General features: G+C 44.2%; 2 protein-coding genes across 3 annotated transcripts in view; one reads left to right on the top strand and one right to left on the bottom strand.

Annotated features, from left to right (window-relative positions):
* Positions 1-23522, top strand: part of Ubac2 (UBA domain containing 2) — a 184008-nt gene that overhangs the window by 33542 nt on the left and 126944 nt on the right. For both annotated transcript variants that reach the window (XM_052732403.1, XM_052732402.1), the window contains exons 2-4: positions 1150-1277; positions 5635-5754; positions 6609-6718. In XM_052732403.1, coding sequence (XP_052588363.1) covers positions 1150-1277; positions 5635-5754; positions 6609-6718 — 358 coding nt within the window. The remainder of the gene's footprint in view (positions 1-1149; positions 1278-5634; positions 5755-6608; positions 6719-23522) is intronic.
* On the bottom strand, positions 11227-16160 carry Gpr18 (G protein-coupled receptor 18). The gene is made up of 2 exons (XM_052732397.1): positions 15123-16160; positions 11227-12350 (listed from the first exon to the last, which is right to left on the bottom strand). Exon 2 carries the CDS (start codon positions 12305-12307, stop codon positions 11312-11314), a length of 996 nt encoding a protein of 331 aa, XP_052588357.1. The 5' UTR covers positions 12308-12350; positions 15123-16160; the 3' UTR covers positions 11227-11311.

Here is a 23522-nt window from a genome sequence, read left to right as displayed (position 1 = left end):
TATGCGCATGTCTGGAACGGGGCACACAAGCTCCGGGTACAGTGACCCTGTGACCCGGGCCCCACATGTCCATGTGTGGGAGAAGGACCCCCACATGTATCACATAGAGATCACACAATCTATTGTTGTGAATATATGTATTTTTAACTTTAAAAAGTCTTTTGGGCTAGTGAGATGTCCCTGCCCCTAAAGCTCTTGTCTCCAACTGTGACGACCTGGGTTCAATCCGTGGGACCCACATGGTGCAGGACGAGAACCCACGTTCACAGATTGTCTTCTGACTTCCATGCATTCAGTGTGTATAAATCCTCCCCTACATGTCTTGTAATTTACAATTATAAATGTACAGGGAAATGAAAAATAGTAAAACTAATCTTTAATACATTATAGCTTATGAAAAATATTAGAGACATTGAGTGCTAAAGTGCTTTGTTTCCTGCAAAAACATTTTGAATGGTTTGAGAAGCGCTGCTCTGTTGCGTTTCTAAGAACTTGTGAATTGCCGTACACCTGGGTTTGGCTGAGTTTCCAGTACTTTTCATTCCCTGTGACTTCAATATCATGGGATATGCCTGGGGGGTTGTCATGGGAAGAAGACGTTTACCTGCAGCGTGTCCTCTGGAACATCTCAGTTCCTGTCACCACAGTCACATGCTGGTTGCCTGTAGCCTTGGTAACAAGTGACCCCCAGGCTGATGGCTGCATAGGATGAGGCAGAGGTCCCAGGAGCCCCCGTGGAAAACTGGACTGGGTTCCTCCCGTGTTCATTGTGGAAAACCTCAGGAGACCACTGCAGTGAGCAGTGTTAGCACTTACACACCTTTGAGAAATTTTCAAACCACCATGTGAATCTCCGTCATCCTCAGGTGCTGACTGCTGGAAGGTACTTGACACTTGCAGTTGCTGTTTCCTACCAGGTGCTGTCCTGTAAGAGCCAGCGGACAGTGAAGCCTTTCCAGAGGGTCGTGCCTCCTCTGTCTTCGCCATTACTGCTAGCAGATGTTTTAGTAAGAGCTAAACGCCAGGGCTTCTGGACTCAGTCTTCCTTCTCATTCAGAGCAAATCAGTTATCCTGCTTTTCATCTGTGTGGGTTTCTGTTGTGTTTGTGTTTTAAACCCCAGTCAAGGATGTGTTTTCCTCCTTCCTAGACAAGGCACCGCTGTCCAAGAGCCTTTTGCTGGTCCCCAGTGCCCTGTCCCTTCTGCTGACCCTCTTGCTGCCCCACTGTCAGAAGCCCTTCGCGTATGACCTCCATGCTGTCAAGAACGACTTCCAGGTAGGCACCTGCTCCTTTGCCTCTGGGAGGAGAGGGGTGTTCATCTAGACCAGTCTCTTCTTCCTCGTCAGCCTCCCCAAACCCCCAGAGTTTCAGAAATAGTGTTTTACAGTTGTTCTTTAAGAATGTTCTTGATTACATCTACCCTGACTCCTTCCAGACCCAGTCCTCCGTGTCTCTCTCTTTCTTCTCCTCATCCTAATAATTAACTGCACATGGATGTAGGGCCATTCACTAGAGCACAGGTCAACCCATCGGGGTCACACCTCTAAAGAAAAACTTTCAACAGCCATCAGCTGCTGATAGCGCCTCCACCAGGGCTGGGGCCTCATCAGCCCCTCTCCATCCAGGTTTTGTTCGGGCCGCCACAGCCTCGACATGTCCAGGAGACATAGTTTCACGGCGGTTCTCCCCAAGTCCTGGCTCGTACAGTCTTCCAGCTCCCTCTTTGACAGTGCTACCTAAGCCTTGGGAGGATGGAGTGTGATATAGATATCTCATTTAGAGCTGAGCACAAAGCCCCTAAATTTGTAATGAGTATTATTAATACTGCATTGACAAGCACATTTTCTGGTATCTTCAGTAATGAAGATTATAATGGAGAAATTGCAGTGTTACCTTTTGCTGAACTCCCAAAGTTTATGTTTCAGGTTTTACTCATTGGAAATGCAGTTTATACTTTTAAGAGAATCTTTGGGCTAGTGGGGTGGCTCTGTCATTAAAGGCACGTGCCACCAAGTATGAGAACCTGAGTTCAGTCACTGGGACCCATGTGGTGGAAGGACAGAACTCACTCCCATAAGTTGTCCTCTGACCCATGCTGACTTCTTTATGTAGGCACAACTAACATTTTCAAAAACCAGTCTCAGCCTGTGTATTTGATGAGGTGGTTCAGGCTCGTTTGTCTGTGACACACTGAGTGATGCTTCTACAAAGGGAGTTAAACCAAGAGGAATCGCTTTGCCTTTGGAAAGAACAGAGCTCTGCTTTCCAGATTGATGCGTGGGTCTTGTGTATGGGTCAGAGTGTTAGTACCAGTTGTGTGGGTGCCCTGGCAGCCACCTTTGCCACCCTGAGCATAAACTTTCACCTCAGCTCACTGATGCCCGTCCTCCACTGTGATGCGACTATTACCCTTGCTCACATTGGAGTCACCGAGTCCCTGTGAGTGTCCTGTTAGTTCCTGTGTCATTGTCTGTGGTGTGGTGGTGCCACTCACCTTTGGCTTAACAAAAAACAAAACACTTAGATTTATATGTGCACATCACACACACACACACACACACACACACACACACACACACACACACACAGAACATACACACATATATGTTAAAACACTTAGAGTCTCACCCTAGACCAGCTGAGTAAGAAAGGCTTGGGAGGGGTGGGGGCGGCCGGAGAGATGGCTGCATGATTAAGAGCACGCACTGCTCCTGCAGAAGATGCGGGTTCAGTTCCCAGCACCTATACGTTTGCTCACAACCACCTTAAACTCCAGTTCCAGGGATCCAGCATCTTCCTCTGGTCTCCATAGGTACTGTATGTACATGATACCATTACTTTCATGTAGCCCAGACAGTCATATACAGTAGAAAGAAACAAAAGGGAAAATAATTATGCATAAAAGAGCAATTGATAGGACATTTATGTTTTAAAATTTTTGATGTTAATTAAAAAAAAAAAAAAAAAAAAAAAAACAATCCCCAGGGATTCTAGTGTGAGGTCGGCCTTGAGACTTGAGAACTTCTGGAAGGAGAACCCAACTTCTGGGTTTCATGTGGTTCACCTGCTGCACAGTTCACGGGTATCTGCTTCTGAGGTGTCTGGGTGTATTCACAGGAAGTGCTTCGGAGCAGTGAGGAGTTTCACTTCTGCCCTGGGAATTCTAAACACACACATAAGAGCATGGGCCTGTGAGGTACTACGTGTACACTAGATCCTCAGGTGATGATAAACAAGAGGGGACCAAGGCAGGATGGAGTAACTCCAGGGAGGTTGGGGATGTTTTTAGTTGTCTGGAAGGAAGGGCAGCTGAATTCGGAGTGAAGAGAGATGCTTTGCTCCTGGTGCCCAGTGAAGTTCAGCCCCTCTGGTCTGTCCCTCAGGTGTCGCAGGAGAACTGACTGGATGATAGGATATTCGCCCTGTCACAGGGTCAGACAATAGGTGTCCCTGTATCACATCCTAAGCGTCATGCCCTTGAGGATGGCAGTAAACCTGACTTATTTGAGACTAGTTACCAGCCTTATTTGACATTAATCACAGGAAAGCCAAACCATCAGAGTTCTGTGGACAGAATTCAGTGCATGTTAGGAAAGTGTTAATTTTCATACTCCTCAACTGTTCCTAGTGGCTGTCAGGATGCTTTGACCACAGGGTGGAGTTGTCTGTTAGCTGCTGTGCGTTGATGATAGGCATCACCGTGTTACGGAGTTGAGTACCCAGCAGCCTCTGAGCCCACTTATCCTGGCCCGTCTCTGCTGGCCTCGAGCCGCACTGTGGCTCTGGTAGTTGTGGTGTACCTGCAGGCGCTGTGGCATGGCTGCCTGGGTGGGATCCCTGCCCTGCCGTGGCCTTTTCCTCTTGGACCTTCATCAGAGACTTCCCGTGCGGACGGTTCAGCTAGTAGACAGGTAAATGAGACCCGTGGCCCTCCTCGGGTCAGTCCAGTACTGTGAGAATTTGGAGTTCACTGGTGATGGAAATCCTGCCTGGCGTCTTGCTTGGAGCAGAGACAGCTGTGGGCAGCTCTGGCAGGGCAGTTGTGCTGTTACTTTGTTTGGTAGGGGAAGAGGCCATATGACTTCATTTGCCTCTTTTTCACAATCTTGGCATGGGTGTTACCACCTTTCATAGCTTTATCGTTCATGGTAGATCATCCCTGTGTCCATCAGTTGACAGATGAACACATAGAACGTTGTGCATAGAGGCATTGTAGTAGTATTCAGCAGTAAGAGAATAATGAGACTCTGATACATGCTTTACTATGAACCTTAAAAATACTATTCCCTGGTTAATAAGCCAGTCATGAGAGGACAGATACCATGTGACCCCACTCATGCTGTGCCCAGCACAGGCAAATTCATAGATAGAAAGTTGGACATAGGTCACCAAGGGCTATGGGAAGGGACGCTAGGTTAATGTTTCATGGTGCAGCACTTAGGATAATAGGATAATCCACACCACTGTAGGTACTTAACCCAAGTGTAGATCTAATTAATCTTATCAATAAAAACCAGGAGTCAAATAACAGGATAAAACCTGAAAGATCAGAGAAGCAGGAGAACAACCATAGTCGCTTCCTTCCTCTTCCATTCCTCCACCTCACCTTATCACTTCCTGTTTCCTCTCTGTACAGACCTCCAAACCTCTATGGTTAACAAGTGGCTAGCTCCGCCCGCTGACTCCAAGCAAACTTATTTGTCAGAACACAAACAAAATATCACACAACACTTAGCGACACTGAGTCATGTATTGAAAAATAGTTAACATGGCAAGTTTAATCTTGTGTTGTTGCACAATAAATCAGAGGCAGCACAGGGTTAATTTGTTCTGACTGTGAAGGGAAATGACATCAGTGTTTTGCAGATACCATCAGGATCATTCAAATTGGAAAAACGTTGAAGACTCACAATAGGCCTTTGTAAAGTAGCATCTTCTTTATGTATTTCTTTGTTTTTCTCCCAGGCAGAAGATGGGTTTTCAAAGCTGATAACATTTTAATCTGCTAGTATTTATCAACAATTCCCCAAACTTGCCATCTGTGTGGTTCTTTGGTGATGAAGCTCAGATATTTTTGAACTTTTACTCAAATTGTCACAACTTTGCTTTTAAATTCAGTAGCATGAACATAATAAAATGAACATTTATTAGTCTTTTATTTCAGCTGATTCTATGTGTGAGAGTGTGTGTGTGTCCTACTAAACATCCCTTTCCTTTGTTGTTTTTTTTAAAAAAACATTTATTTACGTAGTGTGTGTGTGTGTGTGTGTGTGTGTGTGTGTGTGTGTGTGGTGGTGAGCACACCATGGTGCCTCGTGTGGGGGTCAGAGGACAACTGTGTGGAGTCAGTTGTCTCCTTCCATTAAGGTGTGGGTTCTGGGGCTTGAACTCTTGGTGTCAGGCTTGCAGCAGGTGCCCCGACCACTGAGGTTTTTACGAGGAGTTCTTTGCTGCCTTAGCAGGATGCGTCTTATTATAGTAAGCAAAGAGACTTGCTACCATCTCAGGGAATCTAGGGTGCGCTCTGACGTTAGGCATGCTGAGTTGACCTTTGCGTGTGCGTCGTGACCGCTGAGTGTGGCAGGGCCTGGGCAGAGCTCGCTCACTCGCTGCTGTTTTCATCCCTGTCTAGGTTTGGAGGCTGATATGTGGAAGAATAGTTTGCCTTGACTTGAAAGATACTTTCTGCAGTAGTCTTCTTATTTATAACTTCAGAATATTTGAAAGAAGATATGGGAGCAGGAAGTTTGCAGTAAGTTATTTGATGTTTAGCCTTCTGTGCTGAGGTTCCCGAGTGAAGTGCCCTTGTCTGTATTCTGTATTTGCATGCCTGGTGCTTCCTAGGCTCTCCACCTGCTACGTCTCCAGCCTACATTTTAGTGTTCATTCAAACTCTGAAGTAAAGTCTTGCCTATTTTCCCAAGCTGGCCTCTGGTTTTTAGCCCACCTATTCAGGTCCCAGAATAGCTGGGATTACAGGTATGCAACACTGTTCTGGCCCCTTATTTTAAAATGTCTTCCATTTTTAAAATTCAGTGTATTATTTATAATTATCTCTTAAAAAACATGATTCTAAATCTCATCTGTGGCTTCAGCATTATCCAAAGAAAAAATTTAAATTTAAGCCAATAGCATGAAAAAATAATGAAATGATGGTGGTGGTAATACACAGCATTGTGTGTGCCAGTAATAAAAATTTTAATAAAACTTTAGTTAATAAAATTCTGGTCACGTATTTGGCTTAATAGTATATGTGCTGCTTATTAGCAGTATGTTTTAACTAAATGTCACTTTTCAGCATGTCTAGAAATTCTAGAAACTAATACATATATATATATAAACAATTACGGTTTATTTCCCAATTTTGGAAAGTAACGAAACCAAATAATATAAAACTATGCTTATGCATGTATACATATATATGCTATATATATGTAATATATATAGATACAATGTGTGTGTGTGTGTGTGTGTGTGTGTGTGTGTGTGTGTGTGTATACCCTTAACCCTCTAACTCCCACGCACCCTTGAGTTCATGCTAACTAAATAGCTGTTATTTATTTTTAGGTGACACATTTTCTGTTTTGTTTTGTTTTTCTTTTTCAGTCCTTCTTGCTGGGCTCCTGGGTCTTGTCAGCCTTGTTTGACCTAATTCTTGTGGAAGCCGTGCAGTATTTGATTGGTGTCACTGTGGCCAATAATCTGCCTTCTGGATTGTAAGTAGCTTATAGTTTGGAGTTGATTGTTTAGGATTCTTAAGTCTGTTGGAAATACCGTCATTCACAAACTTTCACCAAAGGTCCTTTAAGGCACTGTGGAGGCCACACCTTTCGTCCAGGCACTTGGGATGCAGAGGCAGGTGGATTTCTGTGATTTCTAGGCCAGCCTGCTCTACATAGTGAGTTTCAGGCTAGCCAGGGCTACATAGTGAGTGTCTGTCTAGAAAAAAGATATTTTATATTTTCAGATATAGTATATATGTGTGTAAAGAAAATCCAGTGTATACTTACATATTCCTTATGCTCTTAAAATCATCAATTTCGTAGTAGTTTCCTTTTTCTTTCAGCTTTGAAATTATTTTGTAATCTTTGTTTGAGAGAGTGTCTTATATGTAGACCAGGATGGCCTCTATTTAAAGAATCTTCTGCTTCAGGCTTTCTAGGTGCTGGGATGATAAACCTACAGCCACCCTGAATTCCTCAAATTGAATTTGTTTATGTATTTTTATGATGATATTGTGCTGTTGTAATTTTATGAGATAATTAAACATAAAAATTCAAATTTAATTCACCTGGATAATAAAATAAATGTACTGAAGTTGAGTTTCTGAAGAAATTTTGGGTTATTTCTATACTTCCACCAAGGGTAGAGCAAAGTTAGTGTACAGGTAATGATAGCTGTATGCTTCCAACAGTGACAGACCAGCTCAGCTGTGCTTTCAAGTCAAACTGTTAGCGTGTGGGGTAACTGGGAGCCAAGAACAGAGTTTCCAGCACATGCAAAAGGCCTAAAGCATATCAGAGTTAAATATAGGAGCCTGTGTTTGAGAGGCACGATAGTGTAAAATTAGAGAAACTGGATATTTAAAATTCTGTGTGCACTAACTTTAGCCTTGTTCTAATTTTACAGTATGGGTTTGAGAACTGTCAGGTATATTAGGTCCCTTGATTCTAAAGCAGACTGGATCTTTGTTTTAGATAAGATATATAACAGGTGTTAAGTTAGAGTTGGCATTAACGGTGCCCTTCAACTGTTTCAGTAACGTGTGGTTCTGAATCTTCCCTGAGTGGGGATATAGGATCCTGTGTCCTCACTACTGTACAGCCTTGTTGAGTTGAATGTGTGTGAGTGTGGTAGACTGGGGAGTGTGGGCTGCTGCTCCTGTGAGCAGGGTGCTGTGCTGAAGAAGGATTCTGTGTGAACTCAGCAGCATCGCCTAGGCCTCCTTATTGGTTCTAAACAAAGGCTACTGAGTTTTGGAGGCATGTGTGTGATGTGTTGGTGTAAGAATGAGACTAGATAATAGTAACACTAGATCCCTGGAACTCACACGAAGGTGGAAGGAGAGAAGTGAGTGTCCTGTGACCTCCATATGTGTGCTGTAGCCTATGCATGTACACACACACACACACACACACACACACACACACACACACACTTGCATACACACTTACATTCACACACACTGACATATCCTCACGTACTGATACACTCACATACACATATTCACACTCACATACACATATTCACACATTCACATACACAATCACACACATCCTCACATACACTCTCACGCACATGCACACTATAAAAAAAAATCAGTGTTAAAGAATGGAAACAACTGTCACAGCTGTGCTGGAATTTAAAAAAGAACAAAACACCAAAACCTCAAAATCTCCGTTTTCTTTGGAATAAGGGTCAGACTCCACAGGTACTGTCTGGAACGGTGGGAGGGGCAGGCAGCATGGACGTTGCCATCGCAGGCTTCGGTTCCAGCTGTGCTGCTTAGTTGTAGTTCTGTGACATCTTGCAAATGCTTGGACTCGGCTGTTTCTGAGCTCGGTTTCTATCTGACCGTCACTCGTCAGTTGGAGGTGCTCTACTGCACAGGGCCACGAAGAGGGCTGGTTTACCGGCTGCATGTGTAGCAAGCCCCGTGCTTGGTTTCCCTCTTTCCTAGAGCTCTGTGATCTGGTGCTGTCCACCCCCAGCCTCCCCAGCCAGCTTGCTCTTGGCTACCTCTTGTCATTTGGCAGAATTGCTTGTCCTTTTGTATGTGTTATAGCAAATGTTTTACTAATTCAATGAATATTTGTTGCATTTGCTTATTTTCATGTCACAGAATTGTCTTCATTGACCCTCTGTGCTATTGACTAGGTCTTTGAGGAGGAGCCTAGGTCCTTCATGTACTTGGTGCACACACTCAAGGACGCCGACAGGGTGATGGCCGACGTGAGCCCCGGTCAGACTCTAAGGCCAGGCTGTTGATGGCCGCAGAGGTTGGACTGTGCTCTTTGCAGTGCTCTGTGCAGAAACTTCAGCTGACAGCTAATGGATGTTCACAACTTACTTAACTCGGAAAAAACCTCCATTGTTTTCAAAGTAGCTCCATTATTAAAAGCTAAATATGTTAGCTGTGTCTAGTAACTTGTGCTTGACACGTTGGCTCTAATAAACCTATTGTTTATTAGTTGTTAGTGTTTGTATGTAAGTATTTGTTTTCCAGAATCAAACCCCTCCAAAATAATTGAATTTGAATTTTTTCATATGTTAGAGTGTGTTTGTGCTGGTGAGATTGATCAGTGGGTAAAGGCACTTGCTACCAAGTCTGAGGCCTGAGTGTGATCCCTGGCACCCACATGGTGGAGGGAAGTAACTGGCCCGTACGGTTATTTCTACACACCTGGTGTGGCACACATGTGCCCACATGTATACATGCACAATAACTAAATATAATATATTTTAAAGAGTGCCTGACTATAGTGCTAAATAAATAAATAACTAAATACAATGTATCTTAAAGAGCGCCTGACTATAGTGCTAAATAAATAAATAACTAAATACAATGTATCTTAAAGAACGCCTGACTATAGTGCTAAACAAACGATGCTTCCATGAGCTGTTTTGTATTGTACTTGATTTCCCGAGGACCACAGGACACGTTTCATCTCATTGCTTGTGTCTGCACTCGCAGTATGCTTTCCTACACCACATTCTTCAAGGAAACCTTTTGGAAAGAGCTTGCAGAGAACTTGCCCAAGAGTGCATTTGTCTGAATAGTTGAAAGTAAGCTGTGCTGAGGCCACTTTTCCTTCCCTCTAGGCTGAGAGTCAGATGAGGGGCCTCCTCACCCGGGCTAGGCTAGTGCTCCACCACCCCGTGACTGTTACACCCCACATGTGTACCCTAAACTGCGGATTAACTACAGGGGTTCTCTCTCTCTCTCTGTCTCTCTCTCTCTGTCTCTCTCTATCTCTCTCTCTCTCACTCTGTCTCTCTGTCTCTCTCTCCCCCTCCCTCCCTCCCTCCTTTTCTCCCTCCTTCTGTCTGTCTGTCTCTCTCATGTTTGTTAAAGGATCTTACTCACCTGGCTCTTGAACCTGAAATCTTGACTATTTCCTCTCTTGAGAAGCTGCATCAGAGCTCCACCTTTGCTCCTGGGTCCTATAGTTATGAAGGTACATGTTTGTAAACATTTTTGCTTATTGTTGAAAAAATTGGTACCAGACCTGAAGGGAGGCAGAAGCAGGTGGATCTTTGAGTTCCAGGATATCCAGAGTGACATCCTGTCCCAAAACAAAAGAGTAATAATAAAGGAGATTTTGTAGAGGGAGTTGTTGAGTCATTTTATAGTTTATAGTTCGGTTCCTTTACTTTTAGACAAGACATTTCTTTATGGAGAAATCAGTTGGGCAGACTAGGGTCAGAACTAATATTCCCCAACTAACACAGCTTGGAAAAAATTTATAATGCATTTTTTAACTGTGTAAGGAGAGCAAGCTGTTGGAATTGTAAGAAGTTATTTAACCACTTAACATCTGTGTCATAGGAATGTGTCAGTTTATTGGGGCAGAAATGGGATCTCAGTTACCTTCCCAACACTTGCCGTAAGTGGGGTTTGGGAAGCAGCAGCTGCTTGCTGAAGAAAAGGCATAGAGAGGTGGCTGGAGCTCCCCATTGCCACCAGTTACGCTTTGTGGTGAGATGATCAGAGCAGCTTGTGTAGAGACCTGCAGAGCTGATGTTTAGAACATAGAATACTGAATTCAGACCGCCATCCCAAGTGTGAACCTATGTAAGGGAGATCTATCAAATTATTTTGAACAATAGCTTATTTTCCCCCCTTTCATGAGTCACTTGTGTACAGAATTTAATCAAAAAATGTTAAGCCAGTTAACCTGCTCAGATAAGGCTTGACTATGAAACCTAATTTGGGTGACCCTCCCCAAGTGATTCATGAACATGTTATTTGTATTTTTATTATTGTTTTTTGAGACAGATTCTCACTATGTAGCCTGGGTTGGCCTTCCTCTGCTGTTTGAATGCTGGGATCCCAAGCATGGTCACTACAAGTGGCTCCTGCACATGTTTCATACAAGTTGTAAGATTAAAAATAAATGAGCGTATCAGAATACTCAGTATTTAGTCATATTGCTGGAATAATAAAGTACCACATAAGTTTTAAAGTTTATTATTACTGTTTCTTTTTTTTGCCAGAGAAGGGACTGGATAGTATAGAATGCTGGTTCACTCAAGAGTAGATAGAAGAAGAGTTTTAAAGAGAGTAAAGACAGGCTGCTTGCTCTGACTTACAGCATCTCACTGTTCATGTTGCTAAGTGACCGTAAACTGCCGGCTCGGAAACTTTTTCTGCGCACACTTCGGAGGTAATTGCGGTACAGCATGACACTAATGACTCGAGCCTGGAATTGTTTGGACACAATGTAGTAGAGGACAACATCGAGACATGTGCTGAGGTTCATGAGGAAGGTGGTGAAGGCTCCCCAGGGGTTGTAGCTGGTCTCCTCCCCCTGCAGCATCAGGAAGGCGAAACAGACGTGAAACGGCATGAAGCAGATGAGCACCTGCACCAGCAGCGTGATGATGATCCGTATGGATTTCTCCTTCACCTTAGGCTTCAGCTTAGACGTCTGCCCACGTAGGAGGCTGTGAATGATGACCACATAGCACCCGATCATGATGAGCAAAGGGGTCAGGAAGAAAAGCAGGAGCCGAGTGAAGTTGAGCACATTGACAGCTTTTAAGTGGACAATGTCAGAAATCTTGAGGCAGGTGGCAGGGGAGGAGGCTTTATCGGGGTCTTCGTAGAGCAGCAGCAGAGGGACAGTGGTTGTCAGGGTCATTATCCAGACCCCCACACACGCAAGCACGGCCTTGCAAGTGTTCCTCAGCTCCTTGGCGTACTTTGGCTGCACTATGGCCATGTATCTGTCAGCACTAATGAAAGCAAGAAGCCACAGAGCCAGGCTTGGGTAAAACACCACCAGAGCCCCAAGAATGTGGCAGAAGTACTCTCCAAATGGCCATTCACCCTTTGCGTAGTAAAACATCCGAAAGGGTAGACTGAGTATGAATATTAAGTCCAGTAGTGCGACATTCATCATGTAGATGGTTACTGTGGTTCTTTTCTTGGTCGTACAGCTGAAAACCCATAATGCAGTGACATTAACAAATAATCCAATCAGGAAGATGCAGCTGTAGAAGACCAGGGCTGCGATTTTGTACTCATCTGGGTTCGAGCCGTTAGAAAGGACCAGCTGATCGCGATTGCTGGGGGTCGTCATCTTACAGCAGGCCTGTGCCCATGATGTGCAGAAACTGTCAGGACTAGTGAGAAAAGGAGGGTAAGAGCTTTGGTTGGAAACAGGTGCTGAACAATCTCTGGCTTCTTTGCTGCTAGTGAGTTTCAATTTTGAGGGCATTTCATATCACATCCCTGTACATGCCTTAGTATTTTTCAAGAACGCATACCCTAGAAGTTATTGCTATTATTTACTTTTTGTTTTTATTTTTGTAGCACTGGGCATTGAACACAGGTCCTCACATACGCTATGTACCCCACTGAGCTAAGAATCCTAGTCAGTCAGTCAGTCAGTCTGTCTGTCTGTCTCTCTCTCTCTCTCTCTTTCTTTCTTGTCTTTTTGAGACAGCGTTTCTCTGTATAACCCTGACTGTCCTGGAGCTCCCTATTTAAACCAAGCTGGCCTCCAACTCACAGAGTTCTGCCTGCCTCTGCCTCCCGAGTGCTGTGACTAAAGGTGTGCATGACCATGCCCAGACCCAGTCTTTATAATGTACTGGTCAGTTAAAATGGCCTCAGGCACCATAATGCTCTGGGAGATTCAACCAGTTTCATTGACCTTGCTCATCTCTCTTGTTCCCAAATAATCAAATTAGGAGACAGTAAGAATTCTCTGGAGTAATGGGAGAAGGGCCAATCTGGGTTTTAAATCTTATAAAATGGCTTGCCCATTTCTATCATTTTTATTCTATTTATTTTATAACTCAGAAGCAGTGTTCAGATACTTTTCAGTCACTAAATACAACCATAATTTACAAAGCGTGTATCAGAAGACTAGCAGAAGAACCAGAACAGCTGGAGACGTAGCTCGTGTGAGCAAGTAGGAGCTTGGGTTGCTCCAGCTGCTTTCTCTGCTGTCTTTCTAGCGCACAGTAGGTGTGCTCAGTGTCTGCGAGTGTTGGGTGAGCTGACCCTCGGCAGCTCTTTGTCAGCCTTGTCAGTGAGGTCTCGTGTAGTTCCCTGTTGATCCCACACCCTCTCTTTTGAAGTTGCGAACATTTCTTCCCAGTGTCATCTTGTACTCTCTTCAGATTGTTGTAGGTCTAGACTCACTGCTGTTCTGTGTCGTGGTCTGCTAGCATCCTAGAGCAGCAGGTGTGCAGTTGGGAGCACCTGAGGCAGGGGCTGCCGTTTATTGTTTACCAGAGTCCTGTAATTTGAGTGCTGCGCATCAGTGGGACATAGAAAGCCGTGTTTTGAGGGTGTTTTTCTAGTCTAGGTCCTTCCATACTCCTGCCCTGCCTGGATGAACATAAATTCTGTCAAAGGGAGGGAGGCCTGCGAAGTCCTAACATGGGTAAAGTTTGATAGTGTTTACAGATAAGCAGCTGTCAGTGTGAAATCCCCTCACCCGGGCTGTAATGCCAGCAGACTTTAGAAATACTCCTATGCAGAGATGGAACCTGGGGGCATATGAGAAGTTTCTTTAAAATGCCACTTTGTAGGGTGCTTATGTCTACTGCGCCCTGAATATCTCTTTAGTGAAAACTATAGGGAGGATTAGCAGCCCGTGGTCAGGTGGTGGACTGAGCAGTGCTGTGGACAAGGACGTGGTCCGTGTGTCCTCCCCCCCTTTGCTGTCTGTCACGTGTTTGATTAAATGTGATTTTGGAATAAAATCCTATATATCTAAAACCTGTATGAAAATTCCAGATGAAGCAGAGAATGGTGGCAGAGGCACCCGACCTCAGCACTCAGAAGGCAGCGGAGGCGGGGAGTCCAGGCCAGCTAGCAGGCCCTGTCTAGAAAGCGCCGCCAAACATTTCTATAACTAGAACATTAGTTTCTACCCAAATGAGAAAATTACTGCATAGAAAAGTTAAATATCATTAATCAAAGGAGACTGGCTTAGAGGCTTAAACATTTTAACTCCGTGGATTTTACAGTAGCATTGCAAAGTAAATGAAATTCCATGGTCTTCCCTCCTCCTCCCTGATACTGCTGTGGAAACCCTTATTTATAACCCATCTTGGCTGTCCTGTCTGTTCACCCTCCCTCCTGGGCTGCTTTTCTGTAGTCTACTTATCACCAATCTTACTTGTTTATCTGCTCCAGTGCCATGTGTGTGTCTCGATATTACCGTTACAGGCTGTGTTCTGCAGGGTTTTGGGTAAGTGTTAAAAACTGGCTGGCTTTCAGGTTAACTTTTGAAAAGCTTAATTCCATGATTACCTGTAGTTTTGCCTTAAAACCAACTAAATTCGTGAAGGAACATAATTGAAACCACAAGACAGAGACATGGAGATACGTTGTGATGCGTCGTGTTATCAACATTACACTAAATGGAGGGGGAAAGACAGTGAGGCCTCGGCCTACACAGAGAGCTGCTGGAACTCCTGTGCTGAAGTGAGAGAGAGGCCTCCCCAGGGAAGGGCACACCAGTGGTTATCCTCCCCAGGGAAGGGCACACTAGTTATCCAACACTGAATGGCCAGCCCTGAAAGCATACATACAAGTCACATACAGACTGAGCAGGATGGATCTGTGTGTGTGTGTGTGTGTGTGTGTGTGTGTGTGTGTGTGTGTGTATGTAACAACAATGAATGAGAAAGAGACCATGAATTTGAAAGAGCAAGGAGGTGTATGTGGGGAGGTTTGGAGGGAAGAAGGGGAAGGAAGTAATGAAGTAATTAAAATTCCGCACTTACTATTAACATAAAGTACTGAAAACGAGCACCAAACCATGGAAGAAGAGTAACCTGTTGTTCCGGGTGTCATCAGAAGAAACGGAGATTTTGTTCGTAAACACAGCGTTCCTCTGATAATAATTTACCACGAAGTCACTGGGTGAAGCTTACCTCTGGTCAAAGCGCTGTCTGAGAGGTGACCGTCTGCCGATGTGCCGGTCCTGGAGAGTCCTCAGGGCTTGTTTCACAGATGGTGCTTTGTCTCTGCTCGCTGTAGAAAGGTTGTTGGAGATGTAGTACCGATACGGCGTTGTCTGTTGGGCGGAGTGCTGCACTGCCCCTTTCAGGAAATGCTCTGAAACAAAGTTCTCAGCGTGGGACTTTACCCTGGATGTGGTTTTTCTCTTTCACTTGTGATTTGTTTATTCAGAGCTAAAGAAGTTGCCTCATTTTAAATGCCATATTCTGTAGATCTCTGAAGGGTTTGAAGATGACCTGTCTAAAATATATCTGCTCAATTTTTAAAACATATCTAATATGACTACAAGTTCTATTGTAATGTCTAACTACTAACTTTCATTTCTTTATATCCTAATAGTTGGTAATAATAACATTCAAGGATCAGAAAATTGCATTGTTAAATGAACGGTATAAGTACAATTAGAAATATACATATAGCATTTTCTAACAATATCAATTTCAATATATATATAATTTGTATACAATATAAAACAATCCAATCCAATGTAAAATATTTAAAACTAGTAATTGTCTTTTTCTTCTTCTTTCTTTCTTTCTCTCTTTTTTTTTAAACAAGAACCTTAAATCTAATCTCCTTTGCTTAGCCTTTTTCCTAACCCTTGACAACAACTTGTAACCAACGCCCCTAAACAATGAAAATTATCCCAGACCCAAAACCCATTAAAGAAGTTGCCTCAGACTGTGTGGCAGTAGACAGTGGGTCAAAGGTCTTTGCCTGCAGGAAATTCTTACTCTCACACCAGAACTTCGGGACTGACTATTCCTGCAGTTTTGATTTCCTGACTATATTTTGGAATGTGAGAGGAACTGATCAACTTGATTCTTACCAAAGAGGGATTTCTTATATTCCCAGGGACTGTGGGTTCCCTTCACTTTATGAAATGTTTTGGTCTCACTTTGGGTTTTGGTTTGAACATTAAAGACTGTGTGGGTGAATTTTTATTTTAGTACGAGAACCCAGTTTTTTTTAATAAATATGATTCAGTTAAGACACCACTGAAAGTAGAAAGGGCGTTACTAGATGTCTGCAGCCTGTCTCCGTGTAAGACAGTTCCTTTGTTAAAGCTTTGCTTGTGCCATGGACACACTGATGTTTCATGGTCTTCAATGGTTCACAACCATAGTGAGTGTCAAGAGCTGTTTATCCTGATTGTCCTCTCCCATCGCTGTGGCTAGCGGACTGCTGTAATACTGTTCACCTGGCCTGGCCTGGCCTGGCAAGGGACCGTGGACAGCAAGCCCTTAGTGATTGGCAGACAGCCAGTCCCCAAGGAGAAGAGTGAGGATGACAAAGTTCTGTGCTGGTGGAGGAGCCCTAGCCCCATGGCCCAGCACTCTGATTTGACAAGGAAACCCTTGTCTCTGCCTCTCACTCTCTCAGACTCATTTCTCAACTGATTGCTGCTTCAGAAGGGCTGGGCTCAGGGTTGAAGGTCGGGGTGTTTTCGAATAGTAGGAATTTCTGAATAAAGTCCGAGAGATTATCTAAATGTATTTTTTAATCCCAACGATTTGTAGGCATTCTCTTACTGCCACTTTAGAATGAAGAGAAACTTTAAATTTCCTAAATTGTCTTGTGAATTTAGTCTTCCCCAATTCTGTCTCTTTTGTGCATCTTAAAAATTTTAGGAATATATAATAAGACAGTTACTTACCTCATAAGAAGTGACTTGAGCCCAGATATGGCAATCAATGTGACAGATAAGTTTAGCTAACTAAGCATCAAATCATAATCTGTCACTAAGAAATTCTCAGAGAGGACTCCTCCTGGGCAGTTTACCAGTCCTGTAGCTCCTGAAGTCTTGTAGGACCCCAGGGCAAGAGTTCACAGAGGTGTTCTCCCTGAGAACCAAGATCCAATAGAGAACCCCAGGGCATTGTGATGCACTTGAGATTTCAGTTAAAGGAGACACACCGAGAAAGGAGGGTGTGGGGTGCCACATCTGGTACCGGGAGTCACCATTCAGAAAAAGACCTGGGTGGGCCAGTGCTGTGATTGGATCCTCAGTGTCTCCCAGAAGTCCCAAACCTTAGTCCTCAGCCTGGAATTTATTCCCAGAAGGTGGTAGAGACGTTTAAGAGCTGGACTTTAAGTGGGAGGTTCTTGGGGGCATGCCTTCAATATGGATCTGAGATGCAGCCATGACATAATGGTTTGCTCTGCTGGGTATTCCTTGCTGTGATGTGATTCCTTTCCACAGGCTCAGGGCAGTGGGGCCAGTCTCAGACCAAAAGCCTCTGAAACTGAGCCAAAATAAAACCTTTGTTTTATTTAGAAGTTTATCTCGGGTCCTTGTGACCAACACTGAATGATAAAGAAATAAGAACTTGGTTTCCAGGTTATTTAAATAGAGGTCTGTTTCTTAGTATGTGGGAAATGGAGGATTTTAGTGTACAGGCTTCTGCATACTAAAAGTACATCTGAACATTTGTTAATTACTTGGTTTTTTTCTACCATTACTTACATCGTTGAGAAGGGCAGTGGAAGTGCTCACCGTCAGGCGTTGCTTCATACCCACTGTCTCCCTCAGTTTCCTGCAGTCTGTCCCCAAAGTGTGTTGAAGACTGTGGTTGGAGTTGGTGGCATGACCCAGGGGTTGTTTGCATCTGGTTTTCAGGCTGTTTGCTCTGTTCCACATTGTGCATTGTGGTTGTATACTTATCTTAGCATTGTTACAGTTGGTTCTCGGAAATAGCAATTTCTGAGGGAACAGATAGGCCTTTCTTTCTTGTTCTCATTTCTCCACAGAAGACTCCATAGCTGGATTCTCTCAGCCAGTAGATCCGTGTCTAGGAAGAACTCTGCCATCTAGTGGTCAAGATGAACAGGCCCTCAAAACAACAACAACAAAAGCCCCAACAAACTAGTATGTCTACATCATCAGCAAACACACACCTGCTAACTTCATTTGTAGTCATGAAAATGAAAACTAACCCTGAAAAATAACATTACCCACACACCAAAATACAGACAGGAAGGCTTACCTGTGTATGTTGCTGGCAGGAGTTTAAACATGGAACACCCTTTGATATTAGGTACCAAAATTGAGATGTACAGATGCCATGGCTTAGGCGACTCCTTGATACCTAGCCACTGAGATTGTATGTTTATGTACCCCAGGAGCTAAGCAAAACACCCATAGCAGTACTGTATATAACAGCTCCAAAGTAGAAACAGCCCGGCGTTCACCAGCTATAGAATGGACATCAGGTGTGTGCAAACGGTAGGGTGTTGGCCATGTTGACTGATGTACCTGGAAGAGGCAGCTCCCCACATGGGTGACTCTCATTACAAAAAGGGGCCTAGGAAAGAATCCCTAGTGAGTAATTTCCGTGTTTTGTGACTTCCACGAAGCAGACCAGGCTACAGTAAGTATGTAGGTATCCACACTTGGTGGTCACTGCTTTGGTAGACAAGAAGCAGCAGGTGCCTGTGTGGCAGGACCCTAGGACAGTTGCTCAGTAACCCTCAGAGAGGCAGGCAGGAGGTATTAGCACCCGGAAGGAGAGAGCCCTGTGAGTCAGCTGTGTATGGAGGAGTGGACTAGGCTCTCTTGCAGGAAAGATCCAAGGAATAAAAAAATGAGCCCTCACCTCAGACACCTGCTAAACGCCCTTTGTGCTCCCTTTTCAGGACTCAGCTGGAAACCAGGAGCTCTAGCCTTTGATTACAATTCACAGGGACAAAGCAAGGTCCAGAGGGGAGAGACGCAGTTTCTGTGTGTGTGGTACATTCCTTTCCTATTCAGAAAGACCTTGGCAAGAAACTTTGGGTGCCAGAGTTGACACACTGGTGATGAGGAATCTGCCTCTGAGGCTGTTCCCATGGGCACAACTTCTACCACCTGGGATCTCTGCAAACTCGCTTGTACGTGGTAGCTTCTGTCCTATGTTCTGTGGACACCAAATGCTAGTTGTCTGTAAATGGAGGCTTTTCTGCCTCCCGCCTGGTTTCATAGCCACTTATACAGTAATCACTCAGAGGCTTGATATTATTTATAAATAGTTGGCCTATTGTAGCATGAATCTTAAAGGTCTTATTAATAAAATCAAACCTGAGACCAGTTATTGGGGTGAATGCTGGAAGATCAGAGAAGCAGAACAAGCCACAGCTTCCTCACCTTGCTAGTTCCTCAGCTGATTCTGTTTCCTCAGACTAGAAGCCTCTCAGTCCTCATCCAAATGGATCTCAGGTGAACTGCTGCTGGAAGCCTAAAAGCTTAACCAGCCAAATGCTTCTAGTTCTTGGTTTCTCACACCTTATATACCTTTCTGCTTTCTGCCATCACTTCCTGGGATTAAAGGCCTGAGTCACCATGCTTGGCTGTATCCTTGAACACACAGAGATCCTCATGGATTTCTGCTTCTGAAATGCTAGGATTAAAGACGTGTGCTACCACTGCCTAACCTCTATGTTTAATATTGTGGCTGTTCTGTCTCTGACCCCAGATAAGTTTATTAGAGTGCACAATATTTTGGGGAACACAGTACCACCACAACCTATTGCTCAGGCTTATTATTAACTAGCTCTTACAACTTAAATTAACCCATTGCTATTCATCTGTATTTTGCCACGTGGTCGTTACCAGTCTGCTGGCATCTTGCCCCTTGGGTGGTTGGATGGTGTCTGTCCCGACTCCTCCCTTCTTCTCCCTGCATCTCTGCTTGGATCTCCCTCCTGGCTCTTATCCTGCCTTGCCATAGACCAACGCAGCTTTATTTATTAACCAGTGGTAGCAACACATATTTGCAATCTACAGAAAGACATCCCACATCATTTCTCCTTCTCTGTCTAATCAAAAAGGAAGATTTTAACTTTAACATAATAAAATTACATATAACAAAACAGTTATCTGTAGTAGATTGTTTTAAGGTGTGTTACTTTTGTTACTGTGCCTGTGTAAAACATCTGATGGTCTAATAAAGAGCTGGCCAATAGTAAGGCAGGAGAAAGGATAGGTGGGGCTGGCAAGCAGAGAATCTATAAAGAAGGAGAAATCTGGGAGAAGGGAGGAGAAAAGAAGGAAGTAGCTAGAGAAGGAGGAAGACATCAGGAACCAACCACCCAGTTACACAGCAGCCATGAGTAAGAGTAAGATTTACGGAAGTAAGAGAGTGGGAAAAGCCTAGAGGTAGAATGTAGATAGGATCATTTAAGTTATGGGAACCTGGCAAGAAGCAAGCCAAGCTAAGGCCAGGCATTTATAATTAAAAATAAGCCTCAGTGTGTGATTTACTTGGGAACTGGGTGGCGGGCCCCCAAAAAAGAGCAAAAACAAGAACAACAGTTATCAAGCAAGAATTATAGTTATAATATTTAGTCTATTTGTATTTGGCAAAAATTAAAGAAAATATTCTCTCATCTATCCTATCTTTGTGAGTCTAAAGTTTCATATCCAATTTATCATAACTAAGGAAAATTGTAATTATAACTATCTAGTCTTCAGGTCCATCAAAGACCCCAGAAGGATATAATATTACCTGAGTAAACAGGAAGTGCATTTTAAGCAACTTCCATAATTCTAGAAATGAGAGAGACATCTGGCTGCCTAGACAGTCACCCAAAGTTCCTCTGCAACATTGGGGCATCCATCTTTAGCCTACAGGCCTAGAGTATCTGGCAGATTTCTCAGTGAAGCAGGAAATTTGAAGGACTGTCCCACCTATTTTGGCAAAATTTGTCAGTTGCTTTTTTATGTGGCCTGCAGAATGTCTGGCAGACTCTTCCATGAAGCAGGACCCATGAAGGACCATCCCATCTTTTTTGGCAAGTTCAGCAGTCACTTTCCTGTGGGTCCTGTATGTCCAGTTTATATAGCATACTGTCAAGCAGTCCAGGCAAGAGCAGTTTCTTGCTCAAATGACTAGCCTTGCCACATTGAAAGCAAACTCCATAAGGAGTTTCTTCAATGCCTATCATCCTCTTGAGGTAATTGGTGCTGCCAGTCCTGAGGCCAGAAGCTGTCTCTCAAAGTAGCCATGCACCCGCAGGCAACCCAGCTCTGGGGAGCAGTACTAAGTAGTGTGCAGCCATGCTCTTAGGCCGGTTGCCATTCTGTGCCACGGCTCACAGTGAGAGACATGAGCTAGGAAGCTGCCCTTTGCTCCATTTTTGTGTCTAGAAGCCCCCTTTTAAATATATATTAAGCTTTTTTAGGCTTAATGTGGATGTATGTGTGCACAGTGTTGGTGCCTTTTGTAAGTGGAAGCTTTTCTTTGTTCCGCCATGTTCTGCAGCTGCTTATAAACTAATCATTCAGAGGCTTGATATTACTTGTAAATGCTTGGCTTATTGCTCAGGCTTATTACTAGCTAGCTCTTACAATTTAAATTAACCCATTTCTATTCATCTATATTTTGCCACGTGGTCGTGGTGTTACCAGTCTGCTGGCATCTTGCCCCTTGGGTGGTTGGATGGTGTCTGCCCTGACTCCTCCCTTCTTCTCCTGCATCTCTGCTTGGATTTCCCTCCTGGCTCTTATCCTGCCTTGCCATCGACCAACACAGCTTTATTTATTAACCAATGGGAGCAACACATATTCACAGCATATAGGAAGACATCCCACATCAGTTTTCTTTGTCCCTGCATATCTGAAATGTCCCTGCAACATATGTAAGTTTCCCTGTCCTAACTTGGGCCTGGGTGGCTGTGCAAGCCTTGCCTGAATCGTGAGTTATCCGAGTCGTTTTAAGTTAGCCTCGCCACTGTGCTGTTGGACAGACCTCTTTTTTTTTACTTTGCAATGCAGTGAGTATTCTACTTTGGCCTCCCAAATTTCTGGAGTAGTATAAATGAGTCTCATAGGATGGGGCCTGGGGTTCTCTGCACTTAAACCCCATTTAATTAAAGACTCATTTCATGGAACCCCATCTCCACCATCTTGGGGAAGACTGGGCCCACTGGGAACTCAGACACCAGTGTTCTGACGGGCTCCACTTGTGCTGGGCCCTGGCATCTTGTCCTTTGCTGTGGTTTATTTTGGAGTTGACTACCTGAAGACATAGTCAGTCTGCTGAGGCCGACAGGTGTCCGTGTCTTTCCCTTTGACAATAAAGTGCACTGGTTTTGTTGAGTGTGAATTGAACACTGGTGATGATGCAGGGGAAGGCTGCACCGGTGCTGTCCTCTTACCGCCAGCTCTTGGCACACGGACCGTCTCTGTAAGTGTGACTGTTGTACAGGTCCTTGTCTCCAGCAGGCACTGCAGTCCCTGAAGAATCCCAGCAAGACAGCTCAGTGAAGTGCTTAAATATAGGAGGTAGCTCAGTCAGTGAGGTGCTTATACACGAGGGCCTGAACCTGCTCCCCAGAACACACACACACTCACTCACTCACACATTCACACACTCTCACTCACTCACTCACTCACTCACTCACTCAGTCATTTACTCACTCACTCATTCTTATATACAAGCTTCATGGCTTTTAATCCCAGTGCTGGGGAAGCAGTGACATGTAGGTCCCTGGGCCTTTCTAGACAATCAGCTTAGTCTGCTTGGCAAGTTCCAGGCCAGTAAGATACCCCCAACTCCCCCAAAGTAGACAGGGCCTGAGAAATGATACCCGAGGTTGTCCTTTGACCCCCACACACATGTGCATTGCACACACACACAGGAATGGGAGTGACTGGAGAGATCAACCCGGAGTCACACAGCGCAGATTACTGTGGTATTTCTTTATATAGTGAGGCATTGCCCTTGCCTGTGGTACATGGTTTTCTTTTCTAACACTTAATGTCATATTTTCTTTGGGATCAATAATTACAGTTTTAAGTTCGTAGCATAAGGTATCTATGGCATCTCGTATTTGCAGTTTGTATTTACTGATCCTGGGCTGTTTTTCCACCTCTTTTTCTTTCTTCTCATTTTATGTGTTTTGTAAAGGAAGAGCTGGCACGTCTCAGCTATTTCAGTGTCTAACACAGTGCTTCCCCTTGGAGAGCCTTGATAAACAGACTTAGCAATCCAACCAGGGGTCTGTCTTCCTGGCTGTGCTATGGCTCAAAAATGAATGCTTAGTGGTTTTAGACAGAACTCATCTTGAAGACATCAAATGAGCTCAGGGGATAAAAGATCGGTCATCAGGCTCTCCTCAAAGGGTGGCGGTGTTCAGGGATGGCTAGATCGTCATCAGGCTCTCCTCAAAGGGTGGCGGTGTTCAGGGATGGCTAGATCGTCATCAGGCTCTCCTCAAAGGGTGGCGGTGTTCAGGGATGGCTAGATCGTCATCAGGCTCTCCTCAAAGGGTGGCGGTGTTCAGGGATGGCTAGAGTTGGTTGTTTCCGGAGAACTTGTTTAATGGGAGAGTGC

The sequence above is a fragment of the Peromyscus californicus genome, unplaced genomic scaffold (assembly GCF_007827085.1).
Source record: "Peromyscus californicus insignis strain IS unplaced genomic scaffold, ASM782708v3 Scaffold_12__1_contigs__length_115047231, whole genome shotgun sequence".
In the NCBI taxonomy this organism is placed as follows: domain Eukaryota; kingdom Metazoa; phylum Chordata; class Mammalia; order Rodentia; family Cricetidae; genus Peromyscus; species Peromyscus californicus.
Note: the sequence above shows the minus strand (reverse complement) of the source record. Positions and strands in the feature narration are given on the sequence as shown.